Consider the following 19,631-nt stretch of genomic DNA (forward strand, 5'->3'; position numbering starts at 1 on the left):
TAGCTCTTCCCGGGGGATCCCGAGGCGTTCCCAGGCCAGCCGGGAGACATAGTCTTCCCAACGTGTCCTGGGTCTTCCCCGGGGCCTCCTACCAGCTGGACGTGCCCTAAACACCTCCCTAGGGAGGCGTTCGGGTGGCATCCTGACCAGATGCCCAAACCACCTCATCTGGCTCCTCTCGATGTGGAGGAGCAGCGGCTTTACGTTGAGCTCCTCCCGGATGGCAGAGCTTCTCACCCTATCTCTAAGGGAGAGCCCCGCCACCCGGCGGAGGAAACTCATTTCGGCCGCTTGTACCCGTGATCTTATCCTTTCGGTCATGACCCAGAGCTCATGACCATAGGTGAGGATGGGAACGTAGATCGACCGGTAAATTGAGAGCTTTGCCTTCTGGCTCAGCTCTTTCTTCACCACAACGGATCGATACAACGTCCGCATTACTGAAGACGCCGCACCGATCCGCCTGTTGATCTCACGATCCACTCTTCCCCCACTCGTGAACAAGACTCCTAGGTACTTGAACTCCTCTACTTGGGGCAGAGTCTCTTCCCCAACCCGGAGATGGCACTCCACCCTTTTCCGGGCGAGAACCATGGACTCGGACTTGGAGGTGCTGATTCTCATTCCGGTCGCTTCACACTCGGCTGCGAACCGATCCAGTGAGAGCTGAAGATCCCGGCCAGATGAAGCCATCAGGACTACATCATCTGCAAAAAGCAGAGATCTAATCCCGTGGCCACCAAACCGGATCTCCTCAACGCCTTGGCTGCGCCTAGAAATTCTGTCCATAAAAGTTATGAACAGAATCGGTGACAAAGGACAGCCTTGGCGGAGTCCAACCCTCACTGGAAACGTGTCCGACTTACTGCCAGCAATGCGGACCAAGCTCTGGCACTGATCATACAGGGAGCGGACTGCCACAATAAGACAGTCCGGTACCCCATACTCTCTGAGCACTCCCCACAGGACTTCCCGAGGGACACGGTCGAATGCCTTCTCCAAGTCCACAAAGCACATGTAGACTGGTTGGGCAAACTCCCATGCACCCTCAAGAACCCTGCCGAGAGTATAGAGCTGGTCCACGGTTCCACGACCAGGACGAAAACCACACTGTTCCTCCTGAATCCGAGGTTCGACTATCCGGCGTAGCCTCCTCTCCAGTACACCTGAATAAACCTTACCGGGAAGGCTGAGGAGTGTGATCCCACGATAGTTGGAACACACCCTCCGGTCCCCCTTCTTAAAGAGAGGGACCACCACCCCGGTCTGCCAATCCAGAGGTACCGCCCTCGATGTCCACGCGATGCTGCATAGTCTTGTCAACCAAGACAGCCCCACAGCATCCAGAGCCTTAAGGAACTCCGGGCGGATCTCATCCACCCCCGGGGCCTTGCCGCCGAGGAGCTTTTTAACTACCTCAGCGACCTCAGCCCCAGAAATAGGAGAGTCCACCACAGATTCCCCAGGCACCGCTTCCTCACAAGAAGACGTGTTGGTGGGATTGAGGAGGTCTTCGAAGTATTCCCTCCACCGATCCACAACATCCGCAGTCGAAGTCAGCAGAACACCATCCGCACCATACACGGTGTTGATAGTGCACTGCTTCCCCTTCCTGAGGCGGCGGACGGTGGTCCAGAATCGCTTCGAAGCCGTCCGGAAGTCGTTTTCCATGGCTTCCCCGAACTCTTCCCATGTCCGAGTTTTTGCCTCCGCTACCGCTAAAGCTGCACACCGCTTGGCCCGTCGGTACCCGTCCACTGCCTCCGGAGTCCTATGAGCCAAAAAAACCCGATAGGACTCCTTCTTCAGCTTGACGGCATCCCTCACTGCTGGTGTCCACCAACGGGTTCTGGGATTACCGCCACGACAAGCACCAACAACCTTGCGGCCACAGCTCCAATCAGCCGCCTCGACAATAGAGGTTCGGAACATGGTCCACTCGGACTCAATGTCCCGCACCTCCCTCGTGACATGTTCAAAGTTCTCCCGGAGGTGTGAATTGAAACTCTCTCTGACAGGAGACTCTGCCAGACGTTCCCAGCAGACCCTCACAATGCGTTTGGGCCTCCCAGGTCTGTCCGGCATCCTCCCCCACCATCGCAGCCAACTCACCACCAGGTGGTGATCGGTAGAAAGCTCCGCCCCTCTCTTCACCCGAGTGTCCAGAACATGAGGCCGCAAATCCGATGACACGACTACAAAGTCAATCATGGAACTGCGGCCTAGGGTGTCCTGGTGCCAAGTGCACATATGGACACCCTTATGTTTGAACATGGTGTTTGTTATGGACAATCCGTGACGAGCACAAAAGTCCAATAACAAAACACCACTCGGGTTTAGATCCGGGCGACCATTCTTCCCAATCACGCCTCTCCAGGTTTCACTGTCGTTGCCAACATGAGCGTTGAAGTCCCCCAGTAGGACAAGGGAATCACCCGTAGGAGCACTTTCCAGTACTCCCTCGAGTGTACCCAAAAAGGGTGGGTATTCTGAACTGCTGTTTGGTGCGTAAGCACAAACAACAGTCAGGACCCGTCCCCCCACCCGAAGGCGAAGGGAAGCTACCCTCTCGTCCACTGGGTTGAACTCAAACGTGCAGGCTTTGAGCCGGGGGGCAACGAGAATTGCCACGCCAGCCCGTCGCCTCTCACTGTCGGCAACGCCAGAGTGGAAGAGTGTCCAGTCCCTCTCGAGAGAACTGGTTCCAGAGCCCTTGCTGTGCGTCGAGGTGAGTCCGACTATATCCAGCCGGAACTTCTCTACCTCGCGGACTAGCTCAGGCTCCTTCCCCCCCAGTGAGGTGACGTTCCACGTCCCAAGAGCTAGCTTCTGTAGCCGAGGATCGGACCGCCAAGTGCCCTGCCTTTGGCTGCCGCCCAGCTCACAACATACATATTTTGTGTAATTATAACAATAATAAAACATTAGAACATACATTATTTACAAGACGTTATTGACCTTGTTACATACATATATAAATATATATGTATACATACATATTTATATATGTATATAGTATATAGTATACACACAGTATATATTTATATATGTCATCATCATCGGCGATCACTTGAAGCGAGTATGATAGTCCTCCTGTTGGTGGGTCTGGTCATTTGTGGGTCCTCAGGTGCCTGTAGAGGCCGATCCGTGATCCACAGACTCTATTGCAGTGGGGGCATATGTAAGTGATTGTCGTGGTGGTGGTGGTGGTAGTGGTCTGAGGAGCTGTTTTGGTAGTGGATCTCTCCTTTCTTTGTTGCCTCTTGGTTTCCGCGGCACGGTGGAGGTCCTTTTCTAATTGTGCAGTGCCTTCATGGACCATCCTTCTCCACAAAACCCTATGGTGGCCAGCCTCCTCCCAGGTGTTGTGGTTGAAGCAGCATTTCCTCAGGTGGATTTTGGGGTTATCTTTATACCGCTTCTTCTGCCCTCCTTGGGTGCGTCGTCCTTCCACCAGTTGTCCGTACAACATTTGTTTCGGATGGCGACTGTCTGGCATGCGAACTACATGGCCTGTCCATCGCAGCTGGTGCCGAATGACAGTTGTGGTGATGCTGGGCATGTTAGCTTCCTTCAGAACACTAATGTTGGTGCGCCTATCTTCCTAGCTGATCCTGAGGATCTTGTGCAGACATCGCTGATGGTACTGCTCCAGAGCCTTTAGGTGTCTGCTGGAGGTGGTCCAGCTATCAGCCACATAGAGCAGAGTGGGCAGAACTACAGCTTGATAAACAGTAAGCTTGATGTTAGTCTGGATGACCCGATTCTCAAAAACTATTTTCCTGAGCTTAGCAAAAGCTGCGCTGGCACAACCTTTGCGGCGGTGGATCTCTGCATCGATGAGAGCTCTCGTTGAAAGAATACTGCAAAGATAAGCAAAATGCTCCACGTTTTCCAAGATGTTGTTGTACACATAAATTGTGGGGGGTTGGGAAGGTGTGTCAGGGGCTGGTTGGTACAGGATCTGAGTCTTCTTTATGTTAATGTCAAGTCCCAGGAGTCGGTACGCTCTGGCAAAAGCATCCATTATGTTCTGGAGGTCCAACTCAGAATGAGCAACTAAAGCATTGTCATCTGCGTACTGAAGCTATGTAATGGAGGATGTAAGTACCTTGCTTTTTGCCTTGAACCTACTCAGGTTGAAGAGCCCGCCATGTGTCTGTCACAATATAATTTACAGTGGAACAGAAGAACCTAAGGATGCAGATGGAATTGAGAGTAAATAGTTCTTTAGTTTCCAAAAGGTAAGTAAATCACAAAAATGATCCGAAAACTTGAATGTAACAAAAGGCGACGTTGCGAAAAAGGAGAACACAACAAGCACCGTGATAAAAAAAAACTAAAGCTAAACTACAAACTAACTAAAACTAGGGTCGAAGTTGCAAGACATGCAAACTACAAGGTACATACCATGCTGGATGGCACAGGAAATAGTCAAGAAGGTATTAGGCAAAAATACAAGGAGTCTAGGAGTCGTCATCCGAACACAGTCAAAGGAGTGGAATTGCCGAGTGCCATCCAGCTATCGAGGAGCTGCTTAAATACCGTTGGGAAGATTGGACTCAGCTGAGCATGTCTCACAATTCCGCCCACAGGGAACCACAGGAACTCTATGAAGAAGACAACAATAAGAGCCAGGTCTCCTGCTCCAACAAAGTTTGGACACCCCTGACTTAGGACAACATAAAAACACTTTTTATTAATCATTTGTTAACTTAGTCAAGTTTAAAAATGTTCATCTTCTGTTCTTGATAAAATTCCATCTGTAAAATTGTTAATTAGTATATTTTCTGCCCACAGGAAGGACTCACAGACCGAAAGCTCTCCCAGGTCTGTAATGTGATTGACTGCTTTGACTTGTCCACAACTCTGCATTTAGCTGCTGCTGAGAAACTCTTTCTTGGGGGAGGAGTACGTGCGTGCGTGCGTGTGTGTGTATGTGCGTGTGTGTGTGTGTGTGTGCGTGTGTGTGTGTGTGTGTGAAGGCCTCCTTCAAGAATGGTCATGCTGCATTTTGCATACATGATTCAGAGATGAGCCCTCACCGCTTTCACCTGACATCTTATCAGGAAGCAGGAAAAAGTGATATTTTGAAACACTTTTTTTCAGTGCTTCTCCCCCCACCGTATTTTGACAACAAAGACGAGTGTGTGGATCAATATAGTCATGTGAAAACATTAACGACTAAGGTCTAATTGATGTTTGCAGATATATGCTGGTAATTATAAGGTCCCATAGTGCGCTCTAGTATTTTTTTAATAGAGGTCCACCCTTCATTTGGATGTATATGTGCCTTTTTTTATTTTTTACAACAGCTGCATCAGCAGGTACAACATATGATACCAGTATTTACAACATTTTAAAAGTTAAGTAGATAAATAATAAGCATTGCTCAAACACAGGCCATGTTTCTCCAGCATGAGAAAAATTCCCTCTTTGCTGGAGACCAATTATCTATTTACCCTATTTTGGAGGATTACCTCCAAAGGATTACCTCTTCTTGGGTGCAATTGGGTGTTCCAACAAGACAGTGACCCCAAACACACGTCAAAAGTGTTAAAAGGAATGGCTAAATCAGGCTAGAATCAAGGTTTTAGAATGGCCTTCCCAAAGTCCTGACTTAAACGTGTGGACAATGCTGAAGAAACAAGTCCATGTCAGAAAACCAACATTTTTAGCTAAACTGCACCAATTTCGTCAAGAGGAGTGGTCAAAAATTCAACCAAAAGCTTGCCAGAGGCTTGTGGATGGCTACCAAAAACGCCGTATTGCAGTGAAACTTGCGAAGGGATATGTAACCAAATATTAACATTGCTGTATGTATTCTTTTGACCCAGCAGATATGGTCACATTTTCAGTAGACTCATAATACATTTATAAAAGTACCAATTCTTCATGAATGTTTTTTGTGACCAACAAGTATGTGCTCCAATCACTCTGTCACAAAAAAATGAGTTATAGAAATTATTGGAAAGTTACATACATATATACACACACACGTATATACATAAACAAAAACACATATATATAGCTTATACATATGTATATTTACATATTTTTAAAAATATATATATATATATATATCTATATATATATAAAAAACTTCACCTTTATCATTAGTTTTTAAGCCAAAATGCGTCTGTTCTCCCATTTCAGTCTACACACAGTTTCTGCTTGTAAGTACTCTGTGTGTGCGTCCTGCCGAACATTCTCCTCTGCCCGTAAAAACAGCAATGTCACGACGTGACTATGATGTGCCGTCATGCCTGTTAAATTATTATTTTTTAAATATGGGGAACCTGTACTTACAGAGATAGTACCGTTTTTTTATTCATCAGTACCGCGATACAATACTAGTACCGGTACACCAGACAACCCTAGTTCACATTGCCACAAGTCAAGAAGGAAGTGAAAGTGACACTGTCAAATACTTTAAAATAAAAGTCTTTGGAAAGTTTATATAAACATGGATAATTCTTACTTGATTTATTTGCATCTGTTATGTGGTAAACAGAGGACCAAGTAGTTTTTGAAGTAAAACAGGCACGGACAGATCATTATCATTAAAGCTACTAAAAGCCCTTTAGGATGCTCTAAATTCAGCATCAAGGCTGGGATTTAGGCACATTTCCAATAAAGCTGTTAGAAATACTGCATTACGTGACCTTTTCAAGGTAGTATTTCTGCAAACACAGTATGCTGTTTTCCTGCCACTGTATCCACTGCTCTTGTTTGTGTCTCTCCCACGGCTCCAGTCATGACAACACACACAATGGCAGACTTTGTGGCTGCTGTCCAACAACTTTTAGGTACACTTGTTGCACTGCACTGCAAGTCTGTGTGTTGCAGCACGAGCTTATTTCATCTTTGGAGCTGTTGAGAGTTAGTCGTAGGGCAGGTGCAAGTAAGATCAGAGAATATATACTTTATATTCAAAAGGGGTGTCCCAATATGACTTTCTCATCTTCCAATGGATGCAGATATTTGAGCCTTGAGTGTTAGCGTTGTTGACCCGATACCAATCTTGTGTTCTTTTGTAGTGTGGAACGTTAGAAAAGTCTCGATCAAGTGAATTTGGTCAAACATGGAAAAAGACTGGTCTATTTAGTATCAACCGTCTGGAATGGCCTTAAAGTTGAATTGGGGTGGTCATTGTTTTCAGTGACGCAAGTCATGAAGGTAAGCTCATGAGGCAGTAAGTTGAATGACACGGACGCATTTGTTACTGGATATGTACTGGTACGCTTCTGCCTGGGAGACTTTATTTGCAACTATAATCACCGTTTTTTTTCCCAAACTATAGAGAGCACCGGTATATAAGCCACACCCATTAAATTTTATATTACTTTTTTCCCATGTATTGACCGTACCGGACTATATTCTGCAGATATAAATGTTGTGAAATAAGTTATTTACAAAAATATTCTGTAAATATTTACCTAATTGTAACCTAATTGTTTCCAAACGGTGTCTTTGACATGCCAGTAAAATGGCTGATCAAACAAAACAGAAAAAGGTTATTTACAAAAATATCCTGTAAATATTTATTTACATAATTGTAACTTAATTGTTTCCAAACTGTGTCTGTAACACGGCGGTAAAACGGATGATCCAACAAAACAGAAGTCATTGTCATGGACCCACTGGCTGCGCAAGCTAGCTCTCCAATCGTTTTGGTTAGATTAAAAAACTATAACAATACCGTGACGGTCTCATGCCGTCGTCTTGCGGATTCCCAGGACCACCAAGGAAGGACATGATTTTGAGCAGTTTGACTTAGTTTATTTTTCAATAAACACCTCAGTCCAGGTCGCCTTTCCGCTCCTCTTTTCCGCTCGCTCGTCGTCTGTCTTTGGCTCTCCTTCTCTCTCGCTTTGCGTCAGCGGCACTCCTGCTTCTTCCAGTCTCTCCGCCTCTCTCCCCGACGTTCACGGCTGCCGCCCTTTTAACCAGTGCGAGAGAATTGCATGATTGTCCTCAGGTGCGTTATTTACGCACCTGAGCTTGATTGAGGCGTCGCTCCTGGTGCGCCCCGCCTCGCCGCTCGCTCGCCGTCGCCATCTTGGGCCGGGCTCCAGCGTGCCCTGCCTGTCTGTCTGACCGTTGGCTCCGCCTCTCCACAGTCCTCCATCACCAGACGTAAGCCGGGCTCTACTTCCCCCTCCTTTTCTTTCGGGAGCGGGAAGTGAAGACGGCCACGACCACCTGTGCCCCCAGTCTTCTCCCTTGTTGCCTGTTTTATTTATTCCTCTTCATCTTATTTTTCTTCGTCTTCTTTGTCTTCTTTGTCTTTTAATTTGTCTTCTTTGTCTTTTCCTTTGTTTTTTTCCCTTTGTCTTTTTTGTCCTTTTCTTCGTCTTCTTCACCCTTTTCTTCATCACCATCATCATCATGTTCTTCTTCTTCATCATCATCATTCTGTTCTTCTTCTTCATCATCATCATCATCATTATCATCATGTTCTTCTTCATCATCATCATGTTCTTCTTCTTCATCATCATCATATTCTTCTTCATCATCATCATGTTCTTCATCATCATCATCATCATCATCATGTTGTTCTTCATCATCATCATGTTCTTCTTCATCATCATCATCATCATCATGTTCTTCTTCATCATCATCATCATCTTCTTCATCATCATCATCATGTTCTTCTTCTTCATCATCATCATCTTCGGGGGGCCATTCGCCGCCTCCCCACCCGTCTGGTACGCCAATATCTGCAGGAGCCGGCATTGTTGTCGGCTGCTTGCTGCGAGGCCGGCCAGCGCGTCAACGAGAGCCCACAGGGGATCCTCCTCCCCTGCCTACGGTGGTCCGGACAGGTTGGGCGCCAAATGTGAGGGTCTCATGCTGTCGTCTTGCGGGTTCCCAGGACCACAAAGGAAGGACATGACTTTGAGCAGTTTGACTTTGTTTATTTTTCAATAAACACCTCAGTCCAGGTCGCCTTTCCGCTCCTCTTTTCTGCTAGCTCGTCGTCTGTCTTCAGCTCTCCTCTCTCGCTTTGCGTCAGCTGCATTCCTGCTTCTTCCAGTCTCTACGCCTCTCTCCCCGACGTTCATGGCTGCCGCCCTTTTAACCAGGATTGCATGATTGTCCGCAGGTGCGTGATCTACGCACCTGATCTTGATTGAGTCTTCGCTCCCGGTGCGCCCCTCCTCGCCGCTCACTCGCCGTCGCCGCCTCCTCGCCGCCACCCGGCATCGCGGTCTGTCGGACAGTTGGCTCCGCCTCTCCATAATTACAAAAAGAATGTCGTTGTAAGTTAATAATACTTACACAGACACTTGTGAGCATGTTAGCATATTAACTAATGCTAACGACGCTGGCTTGATTACATTATGATGGCACGTACACATATGCATGTAAACACTCCTACGGATCTCACACGCGGGACAATTTAGTAAGGAAGAATTGTTTTAGTCATATTGTAAAACTTACAAACGTTGCTTGGAGTGATGAATGAAGAATCCAATCAAGTAGAAACACTTATGGACAGCTAGAAGACGGAACCGCATTTTTGCTTCCGGTTCAAAGCTTTAAACAGGGGAAAAAAACAATAAGCATTCATTCAGCAAAGTCGTCCAAAAGTGTCTTTGCATGTGCTTAGTAAAAACTATTTGCTTTATGGCCATCGGTGAAGAAAAATCCCTTAATTAGCTCCCCCACCCCGTTTTACAAGCTGCAGGGTTCAAAGCGTAGGTAAAAAAGATCGGCTATTTGACATTTGTTCGTGTTGACAAATGTGCTGTTTTAGACTGCGATATTATTAATTGTTACGTATGTCTAGCTCGTGTGCTATTGTGTAACCCCTGGCCAGTGTTGGCAATTTATAAAAAAAAATTAAATAAAAAAAGAAAAAGAGTACGTTTAGCGCAAACTGAATGACTCTGTAAATAATTACTAGGTAAAGTAATTATTGCCTGGCTTAAGAAAAAAATTAAATATCTGGCATTGGGGTAGTCTCCTTGTCCACAAACGGGAAATTGCAGGAATCATGGCTTTGTTGTTCATTATTTTCCAGTAGTTGTAGTAGTAGTAGTGTGTGTACTTACATGGTGTGTAATTGCTCTGTTGTTCATTATTCCCCGGTAATAGTAGTGTGTTCACTTACATGTTTTTTCATTGTTTTGTTGTTCATTATTCCCCTGTATTAGTAGTAATAGTGTGTGTTATTACATGTTGTGTTCATTATTTCCCCCGACATGTTGTGTCATTGCTTTGTAGTTCATTATTGCTCCATAGTAGTAGTGTGTGTACTTACATGTTGTGTAATTGCTCTGTTGTTCAGTTGTGTCATTGCTTTGTTGTTCATTATTCGCCCGCCCATAGTAGTACTAGGTGTACTTATATGATGTGTCATTGCTTTGTAGTTCATTATTGCTCCATAGTAGTAGTGTGTGTACTTACATGTTGTGTAATTGCTTTGATGTTCATTATTCCCCCATAGTTGTAGTGTGTGTACTTACATGTTGTTTAATTGCTCTGTTGTTCATTATTCCCCGGTAATAGTAGTGTGTCCATTTACATGTTGTGTCAATGTTTTTTTGTTCATTATTCCCCTGTAGTAGTAGTAATAGTGTGTATTATTACATGTTGTGTCATTGCTTTGTTGTTCATTATTCCCCAATAGTAGTAGTGTGTGTACTTACATGTTGTGTCATTGGTTTGTTGTTCATTATTGCTCCATAGTAGTAGTGTGTGTACTTACATGTTGTGTAATTGCTTTGATGTTCATTATTCCCCCATAGTAGTAGTGTGTGTACTTACATGTTGTGTAATTGCTCTGTTGTTCATTATTCCCCGGTAATAGTAGTGTGGTCACTTACATGTTTTGTCATTGTTTTGTTGTTCATTATTCCCCTGTAGTAGTAGTAATAGCGTGTTATTACATGTTGTGTCATTGCTTTGTTGTTCATTATTCCCCCATAGTAGTAGTGTGTGTACTTACATTCTTTTTTTTTTCATTGTTTTGTTGTTCATTATTCCCCTGTAGTAGTAGTAATAGCGTGTTATTACATGTTGTGTCATTGCTTTGTTGTTCATTATTCTCCCGCCCGTAGTAGTAGTAGTAGTAGTGTGTGTACTTACATGTTGTCATTGCTTTGTAGTTCATTATAGCCCCATAGTAGTAGTGTGTGTACTTTTATGTTGTGTAATTGCTTTGTTGTTCATTATTCCCCCATAGTAGTAGTGTGTGTACTTACATGTTGTGTCATTGCTTTGTTGTTCATTATTCCCCCGCTGGATTTATATGTTGTGTCATTGCTTTGTAGTTCATTATTGCTCCATAGTAGTAGTGTGTGTACTTACATGTTGTGTAATTGCTCTGTTGTTCAGTTGTGTCATTGCTTTGTTGTTCAATTTTCGCCCGCCCATAGTGGTAGTGTGTGTACTTAAATGATGTGTCATTGCTTTGTAGTTCATTATTGCCCCATAGTTGTAGTGTGTGTACTTAGATGTTGTATAATTGCTCTGTTGTTCATTATCCCCTGGTGATAGTAGTGTGTTCACTTACATGTTGTGTCATTATTTTGTTGTTCATTATTCCCCTGTAGGGCTTCACGGTGGCAGAGGGGTTAGTGCGTCTGCCTCACAATACGAAGTTCCTGCAGTCCTGGGTTCAAATCCAGGCTCGGGATCTTTCTGTGTGGAGTTTGCATGTTCTCCCCGTGAAAGCGTGGGTTCCCTCCGGGTACTCCGGCTTCCTCCCATTTCCAAAGACATGCACCTGGGGATAGGTTGATTGGCAACACTAAATTGGCCCTAGTGTGTGAATGTGAGTGTGAATGTTGTCTGTCTATCTGTGTTGGCCCTGCGATGAGGTGGCGACTTGTCCAGGGTGTACCCTGCCTTCCGCCCGATTGTAGCTGAGATAGGCGCCAGCGCCCCCCGCAACCCTGAAAGGGAATAAGCGGTAGAAAATGGATGGATGGATATTCCCCTGTAGTAGTAGTAATAGTGTGTGTTATTACATGTTGTGTCATTGCTTTGTTGTTCATTTTTACCCAATAGTAGTAGTGTGTATACTTACCTGTTGTGTCATTGCTCTGTTGTTCATTATTGCTCCATAGTAGTAGTGTGTGTGTACTTACATGTTGTGTAATTGCTTTGTTGTTCATTATTCCTCCATAGTAGTAGTGTGTGTATTTACATGTTGTGTAATTGCTCTGTTGTTCATTATTCCCCGGAAATAGTAGTGTGTTCACTTACATATTTTGTCATTGTTTTGTTGTTCATTATTCCCCTGTAGTAGTAGTAGTAATAGTGTGTGTTATTACATGTTGTGTTCATTATTATTCCCCCGACATGTTGTGTCATTGCTTTGTTGTTCATTATTCCCCCGCCGGATTTATATGTTGTGTCATTGCGTTGTAGTTCATTATTGCTCCATAGTAGTAGTGTGTGTACTTATATGTTGTGTAATTGCTCTGTTGTTCAGTTGTGTCATTGCTTTGTGGTTCATTATTCGCCCGCCCATAGTAGTACTTATATGATAGTAGTACTTATATGATGTGTAATTGCTCTGTTGTTCATTATTCCCCGGTAATAGTAGTGTGTTCACTTACATGTTGTGTCATTGTTTTGTTGTTCATTATTCCCCTGTAGTAGTGTGTGTACTTACATGTTGTGTCATTGCTTTGTTGTTTATTATTGCCCCATAGTAGTAGTGTGTGTACTTACATGTTGTGTCATTGCTTTGTTGTTCATTATTCCCCCATAGTTGTAGTGTGTGTACTTACATTGTGTTTCAATGCTTTGTTGTTCATTATCCCGCCGTTGTAATAGTAATAGTGTGTACTTGCATGTTGTGTCATTGCTTTGTTGTTCATTATTCCCCCGTACCAGTAGCAGTAGTAGTAGTGTGTGTACTTCCATGTTGTTTGCTGTGTGATATTTGATATCCTGTGTTGCCGGCACATCAAAAGTAGTGTGCCATGTTACTTTTTACTTTTTACTTTTTTTCGCTAACTGTGTTGTAACGTACATGAAAGTTTAAGATATCAGACTGTCAGATGGGGACACCCCTACTATTGTGAAAATACTAGATTCCTTCCCTGCCAACTCTTGGTTGCTGTGTGAGCCAGCAGACATAGGCCAGGAAACGGACCTGTGGTCTATATTTGATTAGGTTGGGATTGTGCTTTTTGCCTAGCAACACAATGTATTATGACTATGTCCTCACATCTGTAAACCTTTATTTACTGTCCTTATGTGGTAGTATAAACCTTAATTGACTGCCCTTTTTTTTTTTATGATGTCAACCTTTATTTGCTCGCTGCTGTTTCACCGCTTTTGGCTTCTTGTTTGTCCACAAGGCACATGATGGTCCTTATTTTCCTTATTTGCATGTTCACATTTTGAGATGTCACTTTGCTTCCATGCATGCTGGCTGGTAGCTTCCTGCTGCTTGCCCAACCCACTGAATGCCCATATATGGACATGGCTCCCTCTGCTGTAGGTTCCCCTCAGGTAAGACCAGCACCATCCCGGGATGACACCATGAAGATGTTACTTCCGTACAAAAAAACATGATACAAAGCCTTTCTAAGTATTTTATGACTCTTCCTAGTCGGAAGGCGAGCCTGAAGGACAAGATGTTCCCCAGTCCTTCCAAGACTCCTTTGGCCAAAGAGAGAGACCAGTCTCCCGTGCCAGAAGATGGCGCCGATGCGAGCCCGGGCAAGTTCTCCAAGAGCTGGAGCTTCACGGAGAAGAACCGAGGCGGGCCTAAGCCTTCTTTCAGGGTCAGGGGAAGCGCCTCGCGTCAAAACTCTGAGGGTAAAGTGAAGCCTAGACTTTTTATTCAAAGTTCTTTGGCCTCTTGGACTTGGAACCTTTAGCTCTTCGGAACCACATATACTGGATTCAACACACAGATCTTTTGTACTTGATGATTTCATGAAATAATGTAATTAGGGGTTAGAGTTTAGGGGCTGAGGTTATGTTTCTGTTTAGACTTTTGGAATCAGTGAGTGGTGTTAGGTCTGGTTAGACTTAAGATCAGTGAGTGGGGTTAGGTTTCTGGTTAGACTTTTGGAATCAGTTAGTTGGGTTTGGTTTCTGGTTAGACTTTTGGAATCAGTTAGTGGGGTTAGGTATCTGGTTAGACTTTTGGAATCAGTTAGTTGGGTTTGGTTTCTGGTTAGACTTTTGGAATCCGTTAGTTGGGTTAAGTTTCTGGTTAGACTTTTAGAATCAGTGAGTGGGATTAGGTTTTTGGTTAGACTCTTGCAATCAGTGAGTGGGGTTTGGTTTCTGGTTAGACTTGTGAAATCGGTTAGGTTTCTGGTTAGACTTTTAGAATCAGTGAGTGGGATTAGGTTTTTGGTTAGACTCTTGGAATCAGTGAGTGGGGTTTGGTTTCTGGTTAGACTTGTGAAATCGGTTAGGTTTCTGGTTAGACTTTTAGAATCAGTGAGTAGGCTTAGGTTTCCGGTTAGACTTTTGGAATCAGTTAGTTGGGTTAGGTTTCTGGTTAGACATTGAGAATCAGTAAGTGGGGTTAGGTTTCTGGTTAAACTTAGAATCAGTGAGTGGGGTTAGGTTTCTGGTCAGACTTTTGGAATCAGTAAGCGGGATTTGGTTTCTGGTTAGACTTTTAGAATCAGTGAGGGGGGTTAGGTTTCTGGTTAGACTTTTGGAATCTGTTAGCAGGGTTTGGTTTCAGGTTAGACTTTTAGACTCAGTGAGGGGGGTTAGGTTTCTGGTTAGACTTTTGGAATCAGTTAGCGGGGTTTGGTTTCTGGTTAGACTTTTAGAATCATCGAGGGGGGTTAGGTTTCTGGTTAGACTCTTGGAATCAGTGAGTAGGGTTAGGTTTCTGGTTAGACTTTTAGAAACATTGACTGGGGTTAGGTTTCTGGTTAGACTTTTGGAATTAGTGAGTGTGATTAGGTTTCTGGTTAGACTTTTAGAATTGTTGAGTGGGGTTAGGTTTCTGGTTAGACTTTTGAAATCAGTGAGTGGGATTAGGTTTCTTGTTGGACTTTTGGAATCAATGAGAGAGGTTAGGTTTATGGTTTGACTTTTGGAATCAGTTAGTCGGCTTAGGTTTCTGGTTAGACTTTTCTCAGGAGGAGAAGAGTTTGGCTCAGCAGCTTTGTTGAAGAAGTCTTGTTCGTGGACCAGCAGCTCTGGATTGAGTGCATATAACTCCCTCACATCAATCTCTTTTCCTCGACAAGTATAAAACTCCTTCCACTCCACCATCACAGTAGACTTGGCGTTGTCAACAGACTTGACAGTAGCAAGATGCACACGGCCGTCACTGCGACTAATTTGTACAGAAAGTCCAACAAGCAGCCGAGACAACCTGGACTCCATTTTCTCTTTCGTCTTCTACGGCGTGCTAGCTTAAACTGATGCTAAAGCTTTGTTGTCGTTGTTCAAAACAAATCCTGCTTCCATGGGTTTAAAGTGACGTATTGACGGTAAAGCAGTCGTGCTGTCTGGGGTGGCATAGCTCGGTTGGTAGAGTAGCCGTGCCAGCAACTTGAGGGTTGCAGGTTCGATTCCCACTTGTGCCATCCTAATTACTGCCGTTGTGTCCTTGGGCAAGACACTTTACCCACCTGCTCCCAGTTTCACCCACACTGGTTTAAATGGAACTTAGATATTGGGTGTCACTATGTAAAGCACTTTGAGTCACCTGAGAAAAGCGCTATATAAATATAATTCACTTCACAATTCACTTCACTTTTAGAATCAGTGAGGGGGGTTAGGTTTCTGGTTAGACTTTTTGAATCAGTGAGGGGGGTTAGGTTTCTGGTTAGACTTTTGGAATCAGTGAGTGGGGTTAGGTTTCTGGTTAGACTTTTAGAAACATTGACTGGGGTTAGGTTTCAGGATAGACGTTTGGAATCAGGTTTCTGGTTAGACTTTTAGAATCGTTGAGTGGGGTTAGGTTTCTGGTTAGACTTTTGGAATCAGTGAGTGGGATTAGGTTTCTTGTTAGACTTTTGAAATCAATGAGTGAGGTTAGGCTTATGGTTTGACTTTTGGAATCAGTTAGTTGGCTTAGGTTTCTGGTTAGACTTTTGGAATCAGTTAGTGGCGCTAGGCTTCTGGTTAGACTTTTGGAAAGGGTTACTATGATTAGGTTTCTGGTTAGACTTTTGGAATCGGTTAGTGGCATTAGGCTTCCAGTTAGACTTTTGGAAAGGGTTACTATGATTAGGGTTCTGGTTAGACTTGTGAAAAGGGTTAGTGGGGTACGGATTGTGGTTATGGTAGGGTTAGGTTTCTCAGTAGACCTTAAGCACAATTAATGTACTGCATGAAATTGCATACCTTTTAAACATTACAAATATCCAGTATTTCAACAAAGTTTGCATTGTCTTACTTCCCCGAACATTTTTTTTTCCGTAGGTGGATAATAATTATTTGCTTGACTTATGAATTTAAAACAAATTGTAAACAATTGTATTACTGTAAAGTGAAAAAAGTAAAAAACTGTTTTGTTTTGTTTTTTTTAACAGTAAAATTCTGGCGGCCAGTTTTTTTTTTTTTACCATAAAACCCACGGTTGTTGTTTTTACAGTCTTTTACTGTAAATTGAAAAAACAGTACCACAGATTTTTAATAGTAAAAAAAAAAAGGTAAGCTCGGTTGCCAAAATAAAAATAAATAAATAAATAAAATAAAAATAAAAAGCAGCCATACTATTCTTCCATTTTCAGTAATATGTTGTAAAAAGAACTATTACTTTTACAGTAAAATTCTGGTGACTAAGAAAAAAACAGTGGTAGTGTTTTTCCATTTACTGTAATATGTTGTAAAAAACATTGTAGATCAGCATTTTTAACCATGATCATCTTCATGGCTTTGGTCAGGCTGATTACAACAATACAATACAACAATTACAACTAATCAAATATTCTGCAAAAGAAATTACTTTTAAAAATGGCTGAAAAATAAATCTACACATTGCTAAAATAATTTCTAACTAAGAAAGAGTGCTGTGTATTTTACGTTAAAATTATGGTGACTACAAATGTTTTTCTACGGTGTAGGTAAAAATGCTATCAATAATAAAGGGCAGCCATAACTGCAATTTGGCCCTCAATGAAAGCCAGTTTGACGCCCCGGATCTAGACTAGTCTGTTTTTAAATAATATACAACTATTTTTACATGCAAGATACTTTTTTTTTTTTTGCTGATATTGATTGGTTTGATATAATCATACTTTTCATCTTTCAATATTTTATTACCGTAAAGTTCTGGACTATAAACTGCTCGGTTTTTCCTACGCTTTGACAGTGCGGCAAGTTTATGGATTTGACGGCCATAAAGCATACAGTTTTCATCAAACACATGCAAAGACACTTAAATCTTTTGTTATTGTTTGTGCCAGGGGGCCATCTTTTGGACGAGTTAAAGCTTTGAACCAGCAGCAGAATTGCCGTTCAGTTTTCTGTCCGTCCATAGCGGTTTGACTCGTAAAGATTCTTCATTCGTTACTCCAAGCAACGTTTGTAAGGTTTGCAATACAACTAAAACAATCCATGTGGGGTGTCTGTAGGAGTGTTTTTGTGCGTTATTGTACATGCTCTCGTAATTTAATCAAGCTATCGTCGTTAGCATTAACTAATATGCTAACACGTTTACATGAGTCTGTTAGAATTATTATCGTTTCAGTTTTGTGAATTCACCAAAGTGTCACTGTGGAGTTATTGAGTCTGTCTAGCTGATTAGAGAGCTAGCTTGCGCAGCCAGTGGTTCAATGACAAAGATTTGTGTTTTATTTGATCAGCCGTTTGACTGCAGTGTTACAGACACCGTTTGAAAAACAATCAAGGTGTGTAAATAAACATTTACAAAATATTTTAGTGTAATTAACTCATTTCACAACATATATATCCGCGACTTATAGTCTGGTGCGGCTAATATTCGGGAAAAATTAGTTTTTTTCAAATTTAGTAGGTGCAGCTGTTGTACCGGTGCATGCTATAGTCCGGAAAATACAGTATACAAGCACTTGTTTGAACACATAAGTTTTCCTTCTAGTAAGATCCATGTTGAATTGTGTCACATGTCCACATGTCCTCTTCTCTCTCCTTGCAGCAATTGAAGGTTTAATAAGTAAGACATGTTTCTGCTTGGGCACCAAGACGAGCTTCCACAAAAATAATAATGCATGCTGCTTCCATGTGATCATTTGACCTGAACCCCTCTTCATGTTTCTTACGTGGGGTTGACTCAGGTATGGTGGGAGTTGGTAAGTTAGGGTGGGTTCAAGTCAAGTGGTGCTCAGAGTTGAGGGGAAATGGCACCGATCACCATGTTGCATGACATATGCGTACAGTGGTGTAATAGTAAAGTCAAGTCTTCCTGGACTGGGGACTTGAACTACCCAAGAGGGTTTTTGAGGTCTGGCTTCTCCTTGGCACAATAGCCGTCTATGACTCCCTGTAGCCAAAGACTGGACTGCACCTTACTTGTTTACAGAGTCGGGATGGGTATCGTTGACATTTGAACCATTACTAGTACCGAATCGGTGTATTGTGCCTGAGTCTGTACTTCCAAAATTTTAAAACATGCACATTTTTGTAGTAAACCTTTTTATGGAGTCACTCGTAATTGAAATACTTCAATTTAATACATGAAATGAAAGGCCTACTGAAATGAGATTTTCTTATTTAAACGGGGATAGCAGATCCATTTTATGTGTCATACTTGATCATTTCGCGATATTGTCATATTTTTGCTGAAAGGATTTAGTAGAGAACATCCACGATAAAGTTCGCAACTTTCGGTTTTAAGAGAAATGCCCTGCCTCTACCGGAAGTCGCAGACGATGACGTCACACGTGTGGGGGCTCCTCACATATTCACATTGTTTTTAATGGGAGCCTCCAACAAAAAGTGGTATTCGGACCGAGAAAACGACAATTTCCCCATTAATTTGAGCGAGGATGAAAGATTTGTGTTTGAGGATATTGATAGCGACGGACTAGAAAAAAAAAAGATTAAAAAAATGCGATTGCATTGGGACGGATTCCGATGTTTTCAGAGATATTTACTAGGATAATTCTGGGAAATCCCTTATCTTTCTATTGTGTTGCTAGTGAGTTAAATAGTACCTTAAAGTCAGAGGTGTACGTCCACGGGTGTCTTGACGCCAATGTCTCAGGGGAGTCGACGGCAGCTTTATGGACGGCACAAGCTCAGCTTTTCTCCGGTAAGAAGCGACTTTTTACCACAATTTTCTCACCGAAAACTGCTAGTTGACATTCCGTTGTGATTCACGTTTGCTTGACCGCACTCTGATCCATTGTAAAGTTTCACCTCCAGGAATTTTAAACAAAGAATCACCGTGTGTTTGTGTGGCTAAAGGCTAAAGCTTGCCAACTCCATCTTTGTACTGTGACTTCTCCAATATTAATTGAACAAATTGCAAAAGATTCAGCAACACAGATCTCCAAAATACTGTGTAATTATGCCGTTAAAGCAGACGACTTTTAGCTGTGTGTGTGTGTGCAGCGCTCATATTTCCTTAAAACCAAGTCATCATTACACAACGTTTTCAAGACAAAACTACCGGGAAATTTAAAATTGTAATTTAGTAAACTAAAAAGGCCATATTGGCATGTGTTGCAATGTTAATATTTCATCATTGATAT

At 42.9% G+C, this 19,631-nt stretch overlaps 1 protein-coding gene across 6 annotated transcripts in view; it reads left to right on the top strand.

Moving 5' to 3' along the window:
• Nucleotides 1-19,631, top strand: part of kcnq2a (potassium voltage-gated channel, KQT-like subfamily, member 2a) — a 120,066-nt gene that overhangs the window by 82,574 nt on the left and 17,861 nt on the right. Inside the window, exons 10-13 of one of the 6 annotated variants that reach the window (XR_009804571.1) lie at nt 4,801-4,830; nt 13,407-13,479; nt 13,580-13,788; nt 18,074-18,091. Coding sequence is in view for 5 of the 6 variants with exons in the window: in XM_061888994.1 (XP_061744978.1) it covers nt 4,801-4,830; nt 6,756-6,809; nt 13,580-13,788; nt 18,074-18,091 (311 nt within the window). In the remaining variant the exon portion in view is untranslated. Of the gene's footprint in view, nt 1-4,800; nt 4,831-6,755; nt 6,810-13,406; nt 13,480-13,579; nt 13,789-18,073; nt 18,092-19,631 lie in introns of all 6 variants that reach the window. The other 5 variants (XM_061888994.1, XM_061888995.1, XM_061888997.1 and 2 more) reach the window with 5 other exon arrangements.

Source organism: Nerophis ophidion, linkage group LG27 (assembly GCF_033978795.1).
Source record: "Nerophis ophidion isolate RoL-2023_Sa linkage group LG27, RoL_Noph_v1.0, whole genome shotgun sequence".
NCBI lineage: Eukaryota > Metazoa > Chordata > Actinopteri > Syngnathiformes > Syngnathidae > Nerophis > Nerophis ophidion.